Here is a 22,986-nt window from a genome sequence, read left to right as displayed (position 1 = left end):
CTTCGATGCTATTTTGTATATTAATTAGAAAATGAGCTTCAATAACAAATTTGAATTCAATCACTATTTACAATCTGTACAAGCATTGCTCAATGCACAAAAACAAAGAATGGCAAATGAAAACTTTAAAAAAGCATGTGAAACTGTTGATGATAAATCTACGGCACACATTGTGATGAACTTGGACAATATTGCGAACAAAGAGTTGTGTGGCTTTTAGTTGTTTTCAAGCAAAACAATTAGAAATCCGGAATACATATCTTATTCAGTTATAGTCAGGATCATAAAAATCCTCATTTAGCTTTGAATGCGCACATTGTCTCGGCACGGTTGCCAGATATCATTCGTTCATATTCACTCTGTAACTCTTGTTCAAAGCGATCCAGCACTTTTCACGCTTCCAGCACTTTCTGCTGCACCTGTAACGGAGCTCCACTTTCTTTTCCATTTCGAGATTGTAAGTGTTGTTGAGGTTGTTGGATGTAGCACATGAAGAATGCGTGTTTGGCGATGACTGCCAGATGGTGTCCATCCGGATGCCAGCGGATGTCCACTCCATTTGGCACACTCCTACCTGTCTCCACTATTCGCACTGCCATACAGCCCTCCGGACTCCACATAAACACCTATAGCGACAATTGCGCATTACAGAAGAAATGCGCAGTTGAGGGTTGAAGTAACACTTCCAATTCACTGCAGACAAACGAAGCGGTGCAAATAAGACAATAATAACCATAGCGTTATCCCGTGTTTGGGCACTTTATTGAAGGGAAAAGTTTTCGGGTCTATCGAAAAACTATCTCTTTTTCAACACTTTTCCTTTTCTAATTGAAAATATTTCTAATAATTATAAATCAGGTATAACATGCACTGTAAAATTCCAGATTAAAGTGGATATACAAAGAAAATCAATTGAATATTTTATACAAAATAATTTCCTTGCGAGAGACACACTGACCTTTGGAGTGCCAGTTAGCATTGCCAGTCTACAATGCACTGGATCCCACTGGGCTGCTGTGATTGGTTCGTTGTGCTGCAGAACACTGTCCAATGAGAGCGTACGGATGTTCCAGATGTAGACTGTGCATGGCTGGTTGTCGTTCCTCGACATTAAATAGAGTCCGTTGCAGCTGAATGAGAGCAGACCCGGACCCAGCTTCGGATTCGGCTTCTCAGGGTCCGGAGTCGTGAAGGGGATGTCAAAAGGTCGCTGTTCCACTAACTCGTATCTCACCTAGAGTCGTATATTTGCACACTTGGATGTAGTTAACTACCCTCGTCCCCATATTGCGGGAAATCGTTAACATTGCCAGCTGACAATTGGAAAAGAGTAATGCATGCAAGGAACTACAAAAAAAAACTTAATTTATGAAAAAATTTCAACTTTCGAATTTATTTCAAAGAAAAAATATATGATCTTACTTCAATTAGATTTACTTATACTATTGTTACAGCAAATTACTCTGCAGCGAATTGTCGCCTCAAGATCTGTGCTCACCTGTTTGACCTTGAGTGGTCCACTGGGCTGCATGTTCACAATAGGAGATGCACTCAACACATCCATCCTGTAGTCTGTCTCTTTGTACACTGTCACAAATTCTTTCTTCCTTCCAGCAGCGGTCTCCCTGAAATCACAACACATGCACTAATTGTTTTTTGGTTCTTTTACCGTCCCAGCTGTATTGGTATGAGCGATGATTTTCCTAATTTAAATCAATGGTTCATGCAACAAACTATTTTCGTCAACGTGTGAGATGGGGGTTGGGGAAGGGGGACTCACAAGAGCTATTTCTGTTCTTGCGGGCGATCTTTCAGTGTTTCAGCAGAATCTACCTTATACTTGTTCCCATAGCGTTAAGTTAAAACCATCGCCGCCAATTTTTTATATCATTCAAATAAATGTGTCGCAAACTACTTGCTTTCAATGCCGTTCAAATATTGACAAGTTTCACTAATTCTTTCTTTTGTTATAACAAAACTCTCAGTTGTCAGATCTTCCTAAGGCTTGAAGCCCCAGCCCACTAACCCGGTACAAGAAACTGCTGTACTGTCAGCGGTCATTGATGAGGCTGTTGTATTTTCTGCACTAGTTGGGGGATTTGGTGGTTTTGGGGTGGGGGCTGTAATGGCAGAGGGGTGCTTTAGTCTCGTGATTGACTTCCAGGTCATGTGAGGGATGATGTGGATTGACTGATTGTAGAAGCCCGCAGCTGCCAGCTGACCAGACGGCGAAAAAGCTGAAAAAAAATATAACGACTCGTTATTTTCATTTTTTTTGAAAAAGTTTTTATTTAGCGCTTTCACAGTGATTTAGATCCATCAGAAATCAATTTAAAGAATTTTCTAATCAGTAAACCTTGAAAGCCTGTTTATAAATTTAGTGCCTCTGCCAGATTATGAGAAACGTCTTAGTAGTGTTATCTAGATTTACTTTTGTAATCAAGGTTTAGTTTTGTTATCGACTTAGCTTCGTTACCCAAACTGGGTAAAATAACTGATTTGTGAAAACAAATGGCTCACCTATTGTTTTAATTCCGAGACCGTTCAGGTATGGCTCCATTTTGGACACTAGATGGCCCAAAACAGAGTAGAAAAGAAGACGTACTTCAGTACACGTCTGCAACAGAAGAAGTTAAATCAGTTATTATACAAATTGTCATTAATTGTATACAACAGTGAAATATACACAGAGGCGAAGCGCAGCTTCGCACCACTTGCGATACAACATAATCATAAAAAAGCATAAGTCAACAAAAAATGTTGAAAAAATTAGGTGCACCAAAATTTTCTTAGGTCTCGATGAACGACACCTAAGGCTCAGAAATCTAGCGGTACGTATTTCTTATACTGATGCGGGACAAAATGCTTAAGCAAAGAAGATTTTCAAAACGGGGTTTTCGATCGAACACTTAACCTGAGAATTGGCACGGAATTTTCGAGTAGAGTAAAAAAAAAACTTTCAAAAATCTGTTGGGTAGATTAAACCTATGATATCAGAAATGGCAGGATAGTTATCGAGAAAAATCCAAAAAACGGTCAACAAATCAGTAAGTTGACATTTCCGATAATCATGGCTTTTTGTTTAAAAGAAAGTTGGTCGTAGCCGCTTAAGAGATTCAACCAATCTTTTATTTCGATTGAAGCCAAAAAATCTAGGTTTGGCAGGGTAGTTCTCGAGAAAAGCCAAAAATTTCAACAGTCAAAACATTTTGACTTTTCCGAACCCATTATTTTTTGTATCATTAAAAAAATTTGGGTGTAGTATTGTATGCAAAGAAGCTTCCCACAACCCGCTCTTTGGATTGAAACCAAGATCTCAGATATGAGAGGGTTTTTTTTGTTAAATTCAAAAAATTTAGAAAAAAAAACGGTCAAAAAATCAAAATTTAACATTTGCGAGGACGATAACTTTTTGTGTAAAAAATTACCGGTGACAACTAATGCAGGAGATCCTCTCACTATCCGTTATCTCCAATGAACCCACAACCTCAGGACTATTCCGAGGGCCATAATTTTACGTGTAGAAAAAAATGGAAATAACGGCTTATTGAGGGGAAAATGAAAAACTTTTACACTTTCATAATACATGTTTTTATCAAATAAGAATTCTAGGCAAACATGCCAAGCAAGATATTTGAAATTCAAATTAGCAACTGAACAAAACTTACGAAGCGAAAACAAGGCCGAAAATCGAAGCGGAAACAAGGCCTTCAAAAGTGTAAAAAATTTCAAAAGTTTCAAGTCCCCCCTGAAACTACCCTGTAGTAAATAGTACCCAGCCATTAGTTAAATTTGAATTTTCAAGAAATTGAGCATGTCAGCTGAAGAGCATGTCAACTGATTTTGTAAGACTAGTTGTTAACCCGAAAAAAAGTCTACATTCCGATTTGATAACGCTTGCTAATCGCAAGCGTAATAACAACTTGGATGCTACACGATCAATACTGCTCTTGTATAAGCACCCATAAAAATCAAATCATTTTTACTTGTAAGTTGAGTACTTCATCGATCATTTTAGGAAACAACAGGCCCATTTTCTAGCTAACGAGAATTTCAAAACATACTCGTTAGCTCAATATTGTCTTTAATGGAAAATCACCGCTCATCTCTTTCAGTACTCTTCGCAAAACTATCATAACCAGAACGAGATGCTAACTTACATCTAGCACAGCAATTGTGACTGAGTCTGGTGTCCACCTGATGGACTGGAGGTCGCTGCTCTCAGTGGCGAAGTGGGAGGCCAGGGTCCAGTTAGACACCAGGAACACAGACACATGGTCCGCACACTCCCTTCTCTCAGCCAGTGCCATGTACTGGCCATCTTCTGTACAGAAAAACGAGTAACAGTTCCTTATAAACTTGGATTTTCTTGAATTCCTCTACTTTTTTAAGACTGGTTAAAAACATTCTGTGCTTTTTAAAGACTATGTTTAAAAACATTCTGTCCTATAGACCTACCTGAAAACTGTATCGGAGCAGGAATCGCTTTCGGGTACTTGATATAGGCCACACTTTTAGTCGTCAGAGACCAAACAGTGATTCTCAAACTAAACTCAGAAGTCGTCAGAACCGAGAGACTGTCCGAACTCCAGACAGCCGAGACCAGACCGTAAGATCCTTCGTCTATCTTACATGTCCAGTCTGTATTTTCAAGAGAGAATATCTGCACCAGAGCTCTTTTGTACATTGCACATAATACCATCGATGAGTCTGGGGACCAACTGATGTGTGAAATTTCGTCCAGACACGTGAACATTTGTTGGACTGTGAGAGTGCGTGCATTTCGGATGAATAACTTGTAGTGTCCGTCTACGTGTGCAAGAGAGGTCCCATCAGGTGAGAAGTGACAGAGTCTATTGTTGCTATTGAAAGAGTCTGAGAAGTTCATGCTTGTGATTAATTAAACATGCTACTTCTGAAACAAATTATTTAAAAATGCATTCATCATTTTGTTTGGTCAAGTGACCATCAAAACTAAGCATTCGACATTTAATGTTACGTAAATAATTCAATTCAATTTATTTTTTAGTTCTCTCAAAGCATCCTAATTTTGGATTTCGAGGTAGATTTGAAATGAGATCACCTGTAAAATTGTTGCTTGAATTCTATCTTTTACGATGAAAACCCGTTTTGTTTCAAAATTGCAATTTTTGTCGAAAATGATTGTCGAAAAACGGCCTTGTAATCATAAATTAATATTCGATTTAAAATAACAAGAACTATGCATGCAGATATTATCCGCTTGAAACCTGCTTTACAACTTCATTTAAATTCACCAGGAACTGTTCGGCTAACAATCTGCATTCGGAGTGCGGGTCATTCTCGCGTACATACGCCGCCGCAATTCTGTACTTCATAAAACCGTCTGTCAAACTTTCATCGGCTAAAATTAGCTCTGCCGAGTTTACCGCAGTCAAAGCTACCAATGCACAAAACCACACTGATTGTCTGACACAAGCGTCGGCGTGGTTCAAATGCTGCTGGCAAAAATCACCAATCAACTCTTTTGCCATTTTCATAGCACAAGGAGTATTCACAGAGTAATGCAATACAATTCCCATTGTATAAAGAAGGTTCGAAAAGACTTGACTGTCTTCATTAAGTAGTCTAAGAGTAGCGATAGGCTGATCGTATTTGGCCAGAAACGGAAAGAAAAAAGAACCACACACTTGTGAAAACTTGTTCTCAGTTATAATTTTCTTCTTCGGTTTGACTTTGTGGAAGAATTTCGTCTTGGCTAACACCTAAAAGGCCACATCATAACACATGTTCTATAAAACTTCTATTATACCCATAGAACTGAATATTTGTCAAAATTTATTTAAGTTTATTTTGCGTAACGAAGAATATTTTGTCATTAACTCGAATATTTGACAGCGTTCCAGGCACTTTTCAGCTACCCATTTAAGTGCGTATTCAGCTGTTATATTATGAGAGTAAATAATAGCATATATCATACCCTCTGATCGACAGTGGCTCTCCAATCCTGTTCCATGTTTCCACCCTTGTCCAGATTGCTTCTAGAATCTTCTGAAGTGTCTACTTTGAGCTCGGACAATTCAGCTGCTGCCATTCTGATGGCCTGCAGAATATCCAGTCTGTGTCTAAAAGTGAGACGATTCATTATTTTCACCAGCTGTTTTATGAGCAAGTTTTACTGACCTCAGATTTTGGAAAACTGTCAATAAAAACAAAAACAATTAATTAATAGCATTGCCAACAGACAGTTGGAAAAGTTCCAATGAACTCAAGGAAACCGACAAAAATTATATACTTGAAATTTTCCAAACTTTGAAATTGATTCAGTTTGATGCTCTTTGAATTTCGAGAATCATGTATGATTGAAAAAAAATTTTCATAAAAAAGAACCTAATTAAAGATATCTGCGTTTATAGAAATTTTCATTCCGCTGTATTTTTTCATTTTTTTTGCCTTTCCAAAAAAAATCAACTTCCGTAAGTTATGCCATTCATATTTTTCCTTCCATTTGCACTTTTGTTATTGGTCAGCAAAATTCCCCATTTAGCAATTGGACTCGAAATGCCTTTCAAAAGAAAACGTAGCCAACACACAGTTGGAAAAACGTCAATGAACTCTAAGAAACCAAATGATATCTAGTAACAGAGTTATTTATAAAAATTTATAAATACGATTCTAATTTGTATTTATAAATCACTCTGTAACTAGATATCGTTTGGAAACAATTTATTATTATGATTATTATAAAAAAAAACTTTCGTTAAAAAATATATGGCCTTAAAGCTCTTTGAATTTCAATTAGATTTTATGATTGACGCAGAGCCAAAGCAAAGTTTCACACCATTCGCGATACAACAAAAATAGAAAGCTATTCAAAAAACTATCGAAGGCGGTTGAATTTGAGTAAAGATACTGAGAAACACAATTGCCCAAGCTGAACAAGTATTGAAAAACACCATTCATCAAGCGGTAATTGAGCAGACAACACTTCAGCAGACAACTTTTAGGCCGAAAATTGCTGTAAGAGCTTTTGAGTTATAAAAAAGGTAAAAAACAAATTAGAGTAGATTGAAAAGCAACAATTAAAATCGAAGAAAACTTCAGCAGTCATGTTCAAAAAATATCAGTTGCGGGTCAATCCATTAAAACAGACATGCCAACTGATTTTGTTAGTCGTTAACCCGAAAATAAGTCTATATTCCGATTTGATAACGCCTACTAATTGCAAGCTTAACAAAATTAACTCAATTTGAGAAAAATGGATCAGTAGATAGTTTTTTTTATTGTTGGGAAATCTGAAAATTAAAACCCGCTTTGGAAGAAAAGAAGCCAATCACAATTCTCGAGAACTTTACATTTTTGCTGCTCGATAGTGGAGTTTGTATTCCTTTTAACAAAGAAAAGAACTAAACTTAGAAAAACAATAATCAGAACAAGGAAAATCAAATTTTAGCGTGAATGAATCACCACTTATCTAAAAGCCTTCACTACGCTCATCTACTTTTCAAAAACATGAAAAAAAAATTAAAACTTGAGCATGAACAACTGTCAAGACTTTTTCTTGAAAACAAAAAACCACACTGCGAAATTAAGCGATGAAAAATTTCGCTCTTTCACACTCAATAAAATCACTACATTTAAAAGAGGTTCAAAAAGAAGATAACAAAAAAAATAAAATTAACTAACCTCTTTAGTAGAGCAAAATTAGGATTGGATACTTTTGCTTACGTGAACAAAAATTTCAAAACATTTCTTATAGATTAGTCATGATAAAATTTTCTCTTTTCAAAGGCTTTCAAAGGGTTTATGATACAGAATTCAACTAGCCGACAGAAATTGAGAAGGAAGCCTCACAGTCCAAAAAAATGGCTTTCAAAATTTCTATGTCATATTTGTCTCTAGTAGAATTAATTTTATGTTAAGTCGAGACAGCCAAATGCAAGTAATAAATTACCACTGAAACAAAGCAATTACTGAGCCAAAAATAATTGAGTAGGCGACTGTCGACACAAAAAAACGGTTGTGCAATTTTTTTGTAACGAAGTCTCCACCCGAGCTCCGAAAATTCGGCTTTTGTATGCAATTCGTAATTGAGATTTCCGATAAATTGATCTTTCGAGCGCACCTCTCATCAGCATCTCGACAGTTGTGCTGGCATACTCAAATTTAGACAAACTTGGTTATCGGAGAAAGGTCTAGTAGCCGATTTTAAAACCCTTGCCATAGCAAGAGTAATTTAAAGCGAGGGAAGAAAAAATACCAGAAATGACTAATTCATTTCACACCTTATTGAGAAGTTAGCTTCGTAGAACATATCAATCAGAAACCCAGACACTTTCTTCGGTTGTCGCTGCAGTATAGAACCCAGTGCATTGACTCTCAGAGTCTCGAATTCAGGAGTTGCATATTTGTCTTCAACGTGCATTAGAACCTTCGCAACGTCCAGGCACATTTCATCAATCGCAACTTGATCTGATCTTAGAATAATATCTTTTGCGTCAATTATAGTTTGTTCGAATAGGTCAGCGGCTGTATGTTTTGCAGCGCTGTCGCTACTGGGACTACTTGAGAGTCCATTGATGATGTCTTGAAGGTAGGCCGACTTCTGGAACTTGATCTGGGGAGTGTCATTTGACATGTCATAAGGTGTAAAATCATCATCATCATCATCATCATCATCGCTGTCCAAATTCTGCTTTGAAGTAACTTTCGTATTTTCATCAATACTGTTCTTCTCATGTGATGTACCTTGTTTGTTATCTTCATTAGTTGAGCTCTTGGAATCCGGAGGAGCAATGGATTCCTGTGTTCTGAAAAAGATATCAATTGAAGCTAAAAGCATCAAAGCATTAACACTTGAAATAATAACCCTCAATGAAATTATAACAGTTAGTTTATACGTTATAACCTACGCGATATCTGATTTTTCGAAATAATATAATAATTAATAATAATAATTGTAGTTCCTGCGAATCGCAGAGGAGCTATCAGTAGGCCTTAACAGTCCTGTCGAGGATAGTCCATTTGTATTATCTCCCCACATTCCAGACAGTGTTATTTTGCTGTGCGAAGCTGTTTTTTTTTTGCGACTCAAGGCCGTTTTTTTGCGTTTAGAACTTTTACGTGGTACCACTATTGCAGCCAAATTTGGTCAGGTTGTGGTAGACCTGAATATATCTAAAGAAACTTCGGATTCTTTTAGGAAAACCACATCAACGAACAAAAGGTGTTTTAAAAACACATTTCTTTTCATCTTCTCTCATTGAAGTGGTACTTAAATTATTGAATCAATTCTTTTTGCAACAGTCGGTAAAATTTATGCCAAAAACTGATGATGCATTTCATTAAGATGGGTTATTTTCTGTCCATGATTTTTTGCAGAGTATCGAACTTTCACTGCAATTTGTATGAATTAAGCTCATACAGTGCTGATTCAATACAACCCGATAAAAGGAGTAAAATTGACATCTTAAAACTCGCTCTCTGAAATTGGGTGAAATTAAATCCAAAAGTAATAAAACAAAAGTTGCTAACAATGTTACTAAAAATTTTATCTTAAGAGGTCCATTCATTTGGCTCAGCGTTAAGCATAAAGTATAGGGCCAATTCATACTATTTTGCACCCGTTGGCACTATTTGTTTGCTTAACATTAAGTCAAACTAATTGACTTACTGTAGGAGATGTGTCTTTACCAAAATGTCGCATTAACAACTGCAACATAAAGTTTCTAGTAACATTTTAAGCAAGTTTTTTTCTGAAAATTTTGTTGTTTTCAGAAAAACGAGTCTGAAAAAGCATCTTTGCACGTTTCATTGGATTATTTGAAATCAGCATTGATTAAAAAAAACAATACAAGGAGCAAAGATGACATTTTGCAAAGTTTTGACAAAGACACATTTTTAATTAAAAAATGATGCCAACTGATGTTAAAAAAATGAACTGGCCCTGTATTATATTGTATATTGAATTAGCTCTATATCAGCTTAATTCATACAAACTGAAAGGAAATTCGGTAACCCGCAAAAAATGCACGAAGACAAAATAACCTAACTTAATGGAATGTATCATCAGAATTCAGTATAATTTTACTGACTATTGCAAACAAATGGCTTCAAAAACTGAAAAACTAGTTCAAAGAAAGCATTTACACAGAGGCTAGGCCGAGCTTTGGCAAGGCAAAAGTTTTGGAGTGCCGAGAAAAGCTAAATCTACCACAACTTTCATAAATTTGTCTTGAATTTTCTTACCTTAGAAAATTGAGTTGGAATTTCATCGAGACAAAGCTTAAACAGCGGTAACAAAACCGATATTTTTTGAGCAGACCACCGTTGAACAAGAAAAATTTAAAAAGAAAAAACGCGAATTAATCCAAATAGAAGTTAGTTAAATTACAACTGACAATTAGAAAATTGAAACAGAGCGATACAACAAACAAAAGTAGCAAAAAATGAAAAATTCGGAAATGTTAAAAAAACTAGGTCTACCAATATTCAAATTTTAGTATGTCTCGATGACAGTTCACTGTAGGTGAGCATGCCAACAATTGAATACTAAATAGGCAACGGAACAAAACTTATGAAGAGGAAACAAAGCCGACATTCTTTGAGCAGAAACAATTTGAGCCGAAAAAAAATTCAAAAAAGAATGTAGGTTTTGAGTCTCAATTGAAACTACAATTGTGCAATAAAAGTTGCTTACAGCACAAGAAAAGTCAGTGATGTGTCCACTAAGTCGACAATCTTTGAGCAGACACCAGTTGAACCGAAAAAAAACTTTTAAAATTTTCGTTTAACCTTTCAAGTCCCTCCCTGAAAAACTACAGTGAAAGTTACAAATAGCACAAGCAAAAATCGTGATGTGTCAACTTAGCCGACAAAATTTGAGCAGAGAAACGAAAGTTTGACAATTCAATTTTTACAAAAAAAAATCAATTGCAAAAAAACAAGGTCCGGTTGAGACGCGACCCCAAACCATAGGGAAGGAAACTGGAAATGGGAAGGAACCTGAAGCCACTGAATAGAAGGCGATGCTTACTGATTAAACTGATTTTGCAGTCAGTTTACTGATTAAACTGATTTTGTAGACTAGTTTTTAACCCGAAAAACAACTTTATATTCCAATTTGATAAGGCTTGCTAATCGCAAGCGTAAACATAACGGGTATCTGATATGCAGGCATCAAATTATGTCTATTGGTTGACGAAAAGCAGATTTGAGAAAAGGATAAAAGAAAAAGGGATGTTCCGAATTGTTTCTGCTTGCTTATCGCGAGCATAGTAATCTCATGTGTGAAAAAAAATTCTGTGCGCATTAATCGATAGAGCATATATAAAAAAAACCTGTGCACATAAAAAATTCATGGGTTTCAAATAACAGATTTTTTTGATTTGATAAATTTTCATCAGAGTTTTCAAAAAATTAAAACTACACGTAACTATAATACTTGTACCAGGGGGCTTTGGAAATGGCATTCAGAAACTTAGAAGATACCTGAACCTTCAAACATAGCCAACAGACAGTTGGAAAAGAGTCAATGAACACAAATAAAAAAAATACTGACTTGTTTTTTTTTGAAAAATCTCGTTTCGAAAATCAAAGAAAAAAATAGATTCCCTTGAGCCTCTTTGAAAAGCTCGAACAACTAATGATTGGCTTTTTTTGAAAAAAAATAACCCTATTTGAGAAAACGGGATCAATAAGTTGAATCTTTATTTCGATGGGAAGTTCGAAAATTAAACTCGACTTTCGAAACTAAAAATCGATCACGTTTGTAGTAACCTTTTACAGTTCTGCTGTTCGATAGTGGAGTTCATCTTCCTTTTAACAACCCGCGAAAGAAAAAATTGAGCCTGAAATTTTAAACGTTTACTGAAAAAAATATCATCGCGCCCTATATTAGAATCTGAACTACGTCCATCGGTTCCTAAAAAAATTCGAGCTACGGGAACGTAACCGACAAAAATGAACAGAAGGACGATAGTCTGAAGAAGCAGAAAACTTCTAGCTACCAAAAAACAGGTACATGCCGATTCCGAACCACAAGCCTTTGTCGTCTTAACCAGGTGTTTTACTTCTACGCCGGATCTGCTGGACGGCTGATTGACTTTGATCTTATTTAAAAGCAAGTTGATCACAGATGCGAAACAAAGCTTCGCGCCACTTGCGATAAAATACAAAAGAAGTCGAAAAAATTGAAGAAAAAAATCGAATGAACCAAAATGTTCGCTTGTCTCGATAAAAAATAACTAGTGGTCCAGATAAGGCAGGAGCTGGCTGTTTGATAATTTTGGAATTTGTTATACTGATGCGGAATAAATGTGCAATTTCAAAAAGCTGCTTCTCTAAGAAAGTAATTGAGAAAAAGGAATCTTCCCAAAGATAACCTTTTTCTTACAAAAAATCTAGGAATCGCTGCTTCTATCCAAGAAAGATTATCGCAACGGGTTCTTTCGAGTGAACGTTTCTTCTCAAATTGGACAGGGTAGTTTCTACGAAGAGTCAAAAAGTTTCTCACAGTTGACAAAGCCGATACAAAATCAGCCGAAACCATTTAATTGGAAAAAAATCTTCAAAAAAATATTCTAAATCAGACTTGCTTCATGACAAATTACAGAACTTTCAATTATACTAATAGTATTTACAGAATCAAAACAAATCCATGCTTCACAAAGCAGGGCGATAAAAACAAGTACTAGATAATATTAACGCCATTTAAAGAAACGGAAAATGAACCGACAGAAGCTAGGCTGAAAAACACGAATCCCAAAAAATTAACATTTTTTCAAGATTATTATTTAAAAAAAAACAATTAGTTCCCGAAACTTATTCCAGCTATTTACTCAGATGAGATAGTTCCATTTGAATTTTCAGAAATTGAGCATATCTTGAAATTTACCATTCCTACAAAATTGACCATTCCGTGAACAAAGTTATTTACGGGCAAAAGTCTTGTACCCGATGGCACTACCCTTGCTCACGTGCGAAATCTTGAGAACAAAGTAGTTTGTCTAGTACCCGGGGAGCAAAGTAGTTTAAGACAAGTACCCTGTTGCAACACCCTTGCTAAACGCAGGGGTAATGAGAAACGTGTTTTTAAACACTCGCTATATCAAAAAATAATTACACCTTAGTAGCACAGTATAACTTACTCGTATAGCTTGACCAATTGATCAATCTGTTTAATGAAATGGTCAGTAGTTGATGTTTTCGGGAGGTCCAACTTCGATTTAGCGCCTTTATTGATCGCATTGCAGAGAAGCTGTCCTACGTATGAGCCCATTACACGTACTCTTTCCACTGAACTCTTGAGGTAAATGGTGATTCCCTCCATTATTCGGTGGCTACATCTCTTCCCCCATTCAGCTTAACAAAACAATCGCTGTCAAAATAATAAAATAAATTACTGAGAAAGCCGAAACATCACGGTTCAATTTACACTAAATTGGATGTTCCACCTTTCCTTGAAGCTTTAGGTTTCAACAGAATTAGTTCGAGCCACCATCTTTTCAGGTTCAAATATTGGCACGAAGCAAAAACCATACGACCTGTGTCAATTCATTAGTACTTGATGGCTCTTTCAATAATAAATTACTGTTCCGACCATCAGGGTTGCATAAAAATCTGATGTATATTCTCGATTGATTTAAATCCGATTTGATTTTTTCGATTTTTATTGGAAACGTTTTTGTTTCAAGAATCAATTAATTTACGCAAAATTACTGATTCAGCATCCGAAAGAAGAACACAAGTTACCCATAATTGTCTATTCCCAGTCAATTTCTGAGACTGGAATGGATAAATCCGAAAGTGCTGAAAAACTTTTCCAGTTAAAAGAATGCTATGAAGAGCGAATTACGTAACCAATGTAAATACTGCAAGCTGGGTTGTATGTTTACCGCGGCACTCGGTAGGATAACACAAGGGTTGATTTTTATTCTACGATTAAAATCCGATTTAAATCATTGATTTAAATCAAGTTGATTTTAATCATGCAACCCTGCCGACCATTCTCCAAAAGGGAAGGAACTACTGCATAAGATGAGATTTTTTCCGCATGATTGTAAGTTCTTCAAAGAAAGCTTACACGGAAGTTAAATTCAGGGGGTCAACTAGCCTTTCCAGTCGTGCTTATGATTCCAGCAAACTTTCTTTAGAGAAAGCTTTCTCAGTGTCGAGAAAAACTGGTTTTTGCCTTTCGGTTTTTCAGTGAAATTTTAACGTAGAATTGATAGTGTGAAATTGAGTAACATCATATATTTCAGCGAAGAACTCAAAATTTCACAGAGGCGAAGCTTTGTTTCGAAAACACTTGCGAGAACACAAAAAGCAGCTCTATAAAGAGCAATAAGAAAAATTAGAAATAAGCCTCTAAATAGTACAAATTCGGATTCCGGCTACGTCTGAGATTCGAACTTGCGACCTAGGAATTAACAGTCTCACACACTAAACTACACAGCCACGGACGCTTAATAATCACCAAACACTAGCCACAAATGAAGCAGAGAACCGATGCTATGCAATTTCCAATGAAATTTCCAAATAAGTGAACACTTCTAATGAAAATTTAGTTTGCGAGGTAGATTAGAAAACAAGAAGGTTCGTACTAATACAATCCGTTGAGCGCTAGTGTAAGCAAACCTGGACTGGGGTGTTTCTGGATTCCTAGAGCTGCAATTTTGTTTATGTACAGCAATTGCTCGTATGGTACATACAGCACCACAAAGGGATCGGCCCAGACCTTGCATACTTCAGTAAGAAACAGGTCGAAAATCTCCAATCTGCTGGTTTCTGGACCCAAAAAGTACCCCAACAAGTTGCATATGAGCTGGTCATCTTCAAAATAGCGGTCAGAAACTAGCTTTGTGAATAAAATATGACGACAGATTTCGCATTGAATCACAAGATCTCCGAGTATTGAGCTAAAAAAAATAAATCTTATGGCGTGTCAACTTTGCTTTAAAGCTATTCTAGACTTTAATCATATCATTTTTATCTAGGTTACCAATATTGAGAAAAACTAATTGTGTAATTTTTAACTGACCTAACATTTTTCCACGAAGAGCAAACTTTCAGAATAGAAGTAACAAATGTATCCAGGTACTCTTTGGGGCAATTAGCCGAAAGCTGCCAAAGAGAGCGTCTAGCCACATAGTCGTCAGGATCCAAATTCGTCACGTAATGAACCAGCGGTGAAAGAACAAACTTGACACATTTTGCTCTTTTGCAACTCTTCGAAATGAAATACGATAGAACTGAGAAATCTACTTTTTTAATTCCAAAAAGCGGGTTTGTTTTGATGAGCACAACTACAGCTTCGAATAACCTTAAACAACCAAAACTTCAAACAACAAATCATGGAGCATTATTTTTTTTTACATTTGAGTACAGAAACCTTTTGAAATATTTGTCACCTTGCAAATTGTCCCACTTTTCATTCGAAGTTTTCTCCAAAACGTTCGAAACAATATCGGGTATATTAATAAGTTGATCCGAACACATAGAAGCGTTCATCTTTTCGACATCAGTTTGGATGAAACTCATTTCTGCAAAAAGTTCGGTTATTTTCTGGTCATTCTTAAAGAATGTATAAAACTCCTTCAGCACAATTTCAGCTCTAGAAAGCTGCAATGGCTTAGGCTTCAGCTCTGAACAAAGGATGAAAATTGATTCACATATGGGACTTAGCCAAAATGCTTCATGAAGCATAGCAGAAGTGACTCCGTTTAGCTCCTCGTTTTCTTGACAACCCACTGAGCTTTCCACCAAACATGGAATTATTTCCCGTTTGACATTCAACGGTAATCGACCTTCGTCCGTATACTTTTTCAGGTTTGCGGGACTCAAACTCTTTTCTGTTTCTACCATCTTTCAAACATCGGCAAAATCTGAAACAAATACCATATTTATTAATTGGACAAATATTACCAAAATTAAAATGGCATTTTGATTGAAACAAATGAGTAGAAAAGTTTCAGAATTGGAAGCTGTGCGATGACATGTAAAGAGAGTGAATTTGAGAACAGGATGCGTGTGTTTGATTAAAATCGACACCAAAACTTTGTTGACTAATTTCACAAACCCAGTTCTAACTCGAGCCACTTTTTCACCCTTTCTTCTAACAATCAGATCGACAGCTGATCTCGAACAGAGAAACTAAACTATTTCTATTCAAACATGGTGGTACGTATTATAGATTCTTGTGTTTTAAAAAGAACATCTTTTTAAGAGTTTCGAAAATTCATAAATTTTGCTTTGTTTTCATGCATAGCTTTGGGCTGAGGGAGGAGCTGCGTGCGCTCGCTAAACGAAAAACAAACTTTTAATGAAGACAAAACATCAGATGTCCAAAACTTTTGGCACGTTTTTTTATTATCTAGATTTACTCCTGAAAAGTCAAATTTTTTGAACGATATTAAAGGATAACTAAAGTAATAGGATTAAAAACCACTCAAAATTAGCTGTCATAGTGAACTTATAGATAAGCTCTTGAGTACCAACATCGCACCAACTGTCCGATAGTGGAATTTGCATTCCTTTTAACCAAGGAAATGAATTGAACTTAAAAAGATATCAAAAGACAAATCGCAATAACAGTAAATTTGAGCTTGAAGCTCCGGAAAAGAAAAAAAAATTATCACGACCTACATAAGAGTCTGAACTACGTTCACCGAATCTTAAACATTATTTACCAAAAATCAATTTTACATTTAAACGAAATTTAAAATATTTCTCTTTCTAGAGCAACTAAATAAACGGAATAACGCATGTGAAATGTGAAAAATGAACTTTTGAACATTTGTTCCCAGAACAACTAAGGAACGGAGTAATGTATGTGAAATTAATTTTAGCGAGAAGTAATCAACATCCACGTAGGACAGGCGGGAGTGCAAATGGGCAATGCAGTTTGGGAACTGTACTGTCTTGAGCACGGAATCGACCCCGAGGGAAGGATGCCATCGGACACCTCTGTCGGCAAAGAGGACGACTCCTTCAACACCCACTTCTCCGAAACGGGCACTGGACAACACGTCCCTCGGGTTCTATTCGTGGACTTGGAACCAGGAGTGATAGGTGAAATCAAGAGTGGACCCTACAAGAAGCTGTACAACCCGGACTGTTTGATTGACAGCAAAGAGGATGCGGCCAATAATTAGGCTAGAGGACACTACACGATTGGCAGGGAGAAAATAGAGGAAGTAATTGAGAGGATGAATAGAGTGGTACGTACTCAAGTTAATTAAAGTTTAATCCGAAGAAAGGAAAACAGCCAGTTTAGAATAAAAAGCAATACTTTGAGAGCTCGATTTCATTATTGACATTCGGACTATCTATGATTGGAAGAGATCTGCAAGCTCAAGAGGCACCAACATTAAGTTTTTGTTTCAGATTTGATTGATAATTCTATGAGGAGACAATGTTTCTTTCTTAGGCAGAGGAGTGCAGTGGTCTACAGGGCTTCACGGTGTTCCATAGCTTTGTAGGAGGCACTGGGTCTGGGTTCGCGGCTCTACTCATGGAGAGACTGTCCATGGAGTACCAGAAGAAGTGCAAACTAGATTTCTGCGTCTATCCAGCTCCCAACTTGGCCACTTCCGTTGTGGGTCAGTAATCAACTTATGACACGCTACAATTATCTGAACACAATACTTGACTCAACACCAAAATACCAAGGCATGCTAGCCGACCAAAAAGTGCCATTCTTTATAACCTCCTGGAACTTTGCTGGGCTATATAGGAGGCTCACTTTGATATACTTTTCACAGCAATTGCTCTGATAGTTCTGGCGCAATTTTTTGTTGAATAAAAATACCAAATTGATCTATGTGTTCTAAGAGAAAAACGTGTTCTAAGTTTCAAATTGAGAAAAACGTGTTCTAAGTTTCAAGTTTTAATCGTTTTGCCGACTAATTCAAATCATCCTTGTAACTCCTCTGAAACGACTGGATTTAGAGCCCTACAATGCGATCCTGTCGACACACACGACTATGGAACATACAGATCTGACATTCATGGTGGACAATGAGGCCATTTTCGACATCTGCAAACTGCACCTCAAGATCAACAACGTCACCTACACCAATCTGAACAGACTCATATCCCAGGTCGTCTCATCCATCACTGCTTCACTACGATTCCCAGGTACAATTTTTTTTTACTGAGTGGTGATTCCAATTTATCGACCATCAATTTGAGACAAATCAATATGTGAACCCCTATTATTTGCATTATAATCTAAAATAAGGTTCTAGTATTCCAAAAAGAGTTCTTTCGTCCATTTTTTTATTCAGGTGCACTTATTAGTCTTACCAGGACCTCAGCATCTGAAAATTATTTGCTTCAAAATTTCATGTTTTGGTCTAAGTTTTATTTGAATTTCTAGAATTCGAGCATGTCAGAAGTGATATTGACCATTCCTACTAAAATGGCCATTCTGTCAACAAAGTTGTTTACGTGAAAAAAATTCTAGTACCCGATTGCAATACCCTTACCTATCGCAAGGGTAATGAACAAGGACAGCGGTTACTTTACAAGTATCAGCGAAAGTTCCAACCTCAATCGTAAGACAAAACAAAACATCTCTGCCGTTTTTAAGCGCGATGTGATGAGAGGAAAGACGAAAGCTTAGAACTTCAGTAAACTCAACATAATAGATTAAAGACGAAAGATTATTTTATTTGTGGGAAATTTTCCAAAGGAAGCCCTACTTCGCAAACTTGTTTTACTGGAGTAAAACTAAATTTTTTACGGCTTAAATAATTAATTTTCAATTTCAACCAGTTTTTGACGACACAGTAAATAGTTTTGTACTTCTTTAAATGTCGTTCGAATCAAGACTTCGCATGCTTGAATATAATAAATATATCACTCGATCCATTCTAATGAGTATTTGTGGTAACTGATTATGGATTTTGTCGTAAAACATTCAATTATATCAAAATCTATGTATTATCAAAAAACCCATGCGTTGGAACTCAAGCCGACAAAAAAGTGAGCCGACAGTAATATATCGACAATTCCAATTTTCCATTCTCATTTCATACAAATTGAAAAAAAACAAAGTCGGTCGGTGTTCACACTTCAGACCTATGGAGGTAAAATTTTGCGCTTTACCACTTTAAGCAAGCGGGAATGGGTCTGGAAGTTGTTCAGGTTTCATAAAAAAAATCTAGTCCACTTTGTTACAAATTTTTAACAAAGTTGTTCGCGGAAAAAAATTCTAGTTTCCGATAACATGTCACTTGCTTAGTTAGGTAAACGAAACGACATATAGAAAGTAAAAATGTGAAAATTCCATGTTTCAAAATATCTTTGCAGAATTGAAGAGTTTTAGGATCTCTCAATGTGGACTTGAATGAATTCCAGACGAGCTTGGTGCCATTTCCTCGGATTCACTATCCACTCGTAACCTATTCACCCATCATCTCGGCGGAGAAAGCTCAAATGACCGCTCTTTCTGTCAGTGAGATCACTTTGAACTGTTTTGAGCCGCAAGGTCAGATGGTCAAATGCAACCCAAGAGAGGGTAACGATCTTTTCCAATTTAAATTAAAAATTGCTGTCTGTTATTTCTTAAGTTATCTAATTCACTTTACCTAGGCAAATACATGGCTGTTTGCCTGCTATACAGAGGTGATGTGAGTTCAAATGATGTGCACAAGGTCATTAGCGTTCTGCAGAAGCGAAAGAACATCAGCTTTGTAGACTACATTTCCACTGGATTTAAAGTTGGTATAAACGGAACTGTTGCAAAGACTGTACCTGGTGGTGACTTGGCAGAAGTTCCCAGGTAATCAGATGTTACCGCCTTTCGCTGACTTTTATTTAGGTCAAATAGTTTGATTAACCCATCTACTCCGGAAGAATTTTAAAATTTCAAGGGAAAGGGGGCAATTTGAAAAAAAAACTATTTCTGACGCGCGCACATCAATCTGTTCAGCCTATTTTTTTCGCCCACTCAACTGCCGTCAAAATAACACGACACAGGGCAACCAATTTGGGTCAAAAAATGAAAAAAAAAATATGTCATCAAAACCATGCGATGGTTGTTCTTCTTAATACTAACTTATAGTTTATCTATTATCGAAATATAGCCAAAACAATACGCAGTTGTAACCATTTATTTTAGGTCAGTTTGCATGATCAGCAACACTTCGGCTATCGCAGATGCTTGGAGACGACTGTGCGAGAAATTCGATTTGATGTACCAGAAACGCGCCTTTGTACACTGGTATAACTAAAAAAAATTATATCAAAACAATAGTAGCCTATCAACTTATCAACCAATGGTACATTTTTAAAGGTATGTCGGAGAAGGAATGGAGGAAGCTGAATTCAATGACGCTAGAGAGGACCTGGCAGTGCTTCAACAGGACTACGAAGAAGTTGTAGCAAGTGAGAATGCTCAAGAGGACGAGGACGTATATTAATCAACAGAACATAATTAACAAGTTCTGTGGAATAACACTGCACAAGAATGATTGCTGTGCCCTTGCGAAACAAACTTGAAAATTTACTCCTGCAAGTTTCGTTAAAAAATCAAAAACAAGTAAAGATGTGGCTCAACAATTTTTTTTCACAAAAGGTAGAAATTTTTTTCACAAGGGCACCAACTAAAATTTCTATCTCAGGGTCGCGCTAAAAAACTTGAGAAATTTTACAGGAGTAGTATACTAAAGTTTCAATCCTTATTCTTCTATTAACAGCCAGTTCGCTCGCTTAACTCTCACGAAATTTAGCTATAACTTTTTAACACTTTTGCTCGACAGTGAGTCAACTTTTGAACAAATTTATGTCGTTCGAATCACGACTGAAAGCGCTTTAAATTGATATATCGACATACTCCGATAATGTTTTCCGGTATATGATTTTGCGTCAGAAACAAAAAGAAAAACAACTACATTCATGGACAAAATTACGCGCAAATGCAGTATTGCACTTTTTAAATTGACTGTTTTCCATGTCCATTTTGGACACCTTTTACAATTAAGATGAAAACCGAGTTAAGTAAAACTTTCACATCAATTATTTCAATTTTCTCGCAGAGAAATTTTAATGTCACGAGACTAACTTTTTTACTCCGCTTATTCGAGAAAGAGTTCTCTACGATGCAAAACTTAGTGCAGTTGAAGAAATCCGGCATTTTCAGTCCCGGATTACGTTGCTAAGTCATTGAAAACAAATATTGACACATTCAAAGAGGATAACTCTGATCAGTTGCTCTTGGTCATGTACAAATTTTGTCGAAATTCGAAGTACATGTTGTCCACAATTAACATTGAAAATACGTCTTTTTTTGGGTGTAAAAACCTGAATTTGCGCTTAATTTTGTCCACTAGTGTAAAGCACAGCCGGATACAGATTGCGTTCCCAATTTCAAAAGTCGGGCCAAAAAAATAACATAGAAATGCGGGCTTATATTGAGGTAAAAACTTAAAAACTGTAGTAGATCAATGTTTATTGAAACATTTCCGAATTACTACTCATCACCAGCATTGAACTTTGAGAACATGTGCAAAATTGAGATAGATAAATCTATTCTTTTGATAGGAATTAAAAATGTAAATTACGAACGTTTTCGCACATTTGTGCATCATCAGGTTTAAAAAAAACTAGCGACCTACTGCAATCAAGAGATTTTGAGTCTCATGCACTATCCACTCAGCCACGCAAGCTTAACCGACAAACACTAGTCACGAATAAAGCAGCCCATATGGTAATAAATTGCCAATGTCATTCAGCAAAAGTGGTACCAAAGACAAATAGACACAATTTGGAATATAACAAACTGAAGGCATCCACACTAACTTTGCATCTAACAAATCGTAAAGTATAAAGCCACATTATGTATCAATTATGCATTTCAAAAAATTGCGAGATATATTGAGTTAGAAACCTTCTGAAATCAAATTTTTGAAACAAATAGCTTTTTTCGTTTCATTTGCTGAATTAAAAACGCATCAACTGTGTAAACTTATAACTATTCGGATGTCAAAGCACATGTATGTAATTAATAAACTGTTTTGCCAATTCGATGCAGCAACAATATTAAGCTGCAACAATATTAAGCTGTATTGCCAATTCGATGCAGCAAATATTGTTGCTTTAAGTCGCAACAAGTCGCAAGTGTTAAAATGACATACAAACGCCATATCCTGGAAATTAAAAGCATTCAAGCAGTCACATTTGGATGCAAAATTTGTAACTCCAGAGAGTACTTTCACAGTAACCAACTAGAGAGTTAGGAACTTCAAATTTTGAAAAAATAAATTGAAAAACCATAAAAACCTCACGTCTCGAAAATAACAAAGACTTGAGCAGTCATATGTAGAGGTGAGATTCGCAACCCCCTCGAGTGATATGACTGCCCCTAACTAAGGGGTTGGAAATTTCAAAAAAATATATATATATTAAATATAAGTTTTCTGAAAGTTTTTTGACAAAATCGAAAAAAAAATGTCTTATCTCGAAAACTACAAAAAATTGAGCAGTCAAACTTGAAGGCAAGATTCGCAAACACAAAAAATACTCTGACAGCTCCCCTTTACAAGGAAGGTGGCTTCATTTTCGATTCAAAATTGAAAAGAAATTTAACTTCGCTGAAAGTTTTTTTAACACGAAAACTAAAAAAAATGATCAGGCAAATTTTGAGGCAAAATTTGCAACTCCCGGCCGAGAGTTCTCTGACAGCTTCCAACTTATGGGTTGGGAATTTCAAAATTTGAAGAAAAAAATTAGATTAAAGGTTTCTGAAATTTTTTTTTAAAATCACAAAAAACGTCATATCTCGAACACTAAGAAAAAATAATTAATCAAATTTGAAGGCCAGATTCGAAAACCCCGAGTTCTCTGACAGCTTCCAACTGAAGGGCTAGGAATTTCAAAAATTGAAGAAAAAAATTGAATTCAGATTTTTTTTAAATCACAAAAAATGTCATATCTCCTAAACTACAAAGATTTGAAGAGTCATAATTAGAAATGAGATTCGGAACCCCCGATAGGGTTCTGGCA

General features: G+C 36.2%; 2 protein-coding genes and 1 pseudogene across 2 annotated transcripts; 1 reads left to right on the top strand and 2 right to left on the bottom strand.

The window, feature by feature from the left end:
- Positions 1 to 37: 37 nt before the first annotated feature.
- LOC134842107 (WD repeat-containing protein WRAP73-like) lies at positions 38 to 4,911 on the bottom strand. The gene is made up of 7 exons (XM_063858294.1): positions 4,459 to 4,911; positions 4,161 to 4,324; positions 2,521 to 2,617; positions 2,027 to 2,237; positions 1,499 to 1,625; positions 959 to 1,234; positions 38 to 626 (listed from the first exon to the last, which is right to left on the bottom strand). The coding sequence occupies exons 1-7, from the start codon at positions 4,886 to 4,888 to the stop codon at positions 393 to 395; spliced, it is 1,539 nt and encodes a 512-aa protein (XP_063714364.1). The 5' UTR covers positions 4,889 to 4,911; the 3' UTR covers positions 38 to 392.
- Positions 4,912 to 5,179: 268 nt separating this feature from the next.
- Positions 5,180 to 15,859, bottom strand: LOC134842905 (telomere length regulation protein TEL2 homolog). The gene is made up of 7 exons (XM_063859427.1): positions 15,371 to 15,859; positions 15,020 to 15,301; positions 14,617 to 14,897; positions 13,128 to 13,341; positions 8,265 to 8,789; positions 5,960 to 6,104; positions 5,180 to 5,744 (listed from the first exon to the last, which is right to left on the bottom strand). The coding sequence occupies exons 1-7, from the start codon at positions 15,841 to 15,843 to the stop codon at positions 5,235 to 5,237; spliced, it is 2,430 nt and encodes an 809-aa protein (XP_063715497.1). The 5' UTR covers positions 15,844 to 15,859; the 3' UTR covers positions 5,180 to 5,234.
- Positions 15,860 to 16,035: 176 nt separating this feature from the next.
- On the top strand, positions 16,036 to 20,728 carry LOC134842906 (tubulin alpha chain-like; annotated as a pseudogene).
- Positions 20,729 to 22,986: the final 2,258 nt, after the last annotated feature.

Source organism: Symsagittifera roscoffensis, chromosome 3 (genome assembly GCF_963678635.1).
Source record: "Symsagittifera roscoffensis chromosome 3, txSymRosc1.1, whole genome shotgun sequence".
Taxonomy (NCBI): domain Eukaryota; kingdom Metazoa; phylum Xenacoelomorpha; order Acoela; family Convolutidae; genus Symsagittifera; species Symsagittifera roscoffensis.
The sequence above is the reverse complement of the archived record's forward strand: the minus strand, read 5'-3'. Positions and strand labels throughout refer to the sequence as shown.

Excerpts from the sequence above, each read along its gene's own strand:
- LOC134842107 (XM_063858294.1), bottom strand. The coding sequence starts at position 4,888 with ATGAACTTCTCAGACTCTTTCAATAGCAACAATAGACTCTGTCACTTC. Across the intron at positions 2,238-2,520 it reads TCTCGGAATTAAAACAATAG|CTTTTTCGCCGTCTGGTCAG; the intron begins GTGAGCCATTTG and ends ATTTTTTTTCAG. Across the intron at positions 627-958 it reads TGCTAACTGGCACTCCAAAG|GTGTTTATGTGGAGTCCGGA; the intron begins GTCAGTGTGTCT and ends TTGTCGCTATAG.
- LOC134842905 (XM_063859427.1), bottom strand. The coding sequence starts at position 15,843 with ATGGTAGAAACAGAAAAGAGTTTGAGTCCCGCAAACCTGAAAAAGTAT. Across the intron at positions 8,790-13,127 it reads CAATTGGTCAAGCTATACGA|AACACAGGAATCCATTGCTC; the intron begins GTAAGTTATACT and ends TATCTTTTTCAG. Across the intron at positions 6,105-8,264 it reads GAAGCTAACTTCTCAATAAG|ACACAGACTGGATATTCTGC; the intron begins GTGTGAAATGAA and ends TCTCACTTTTAG.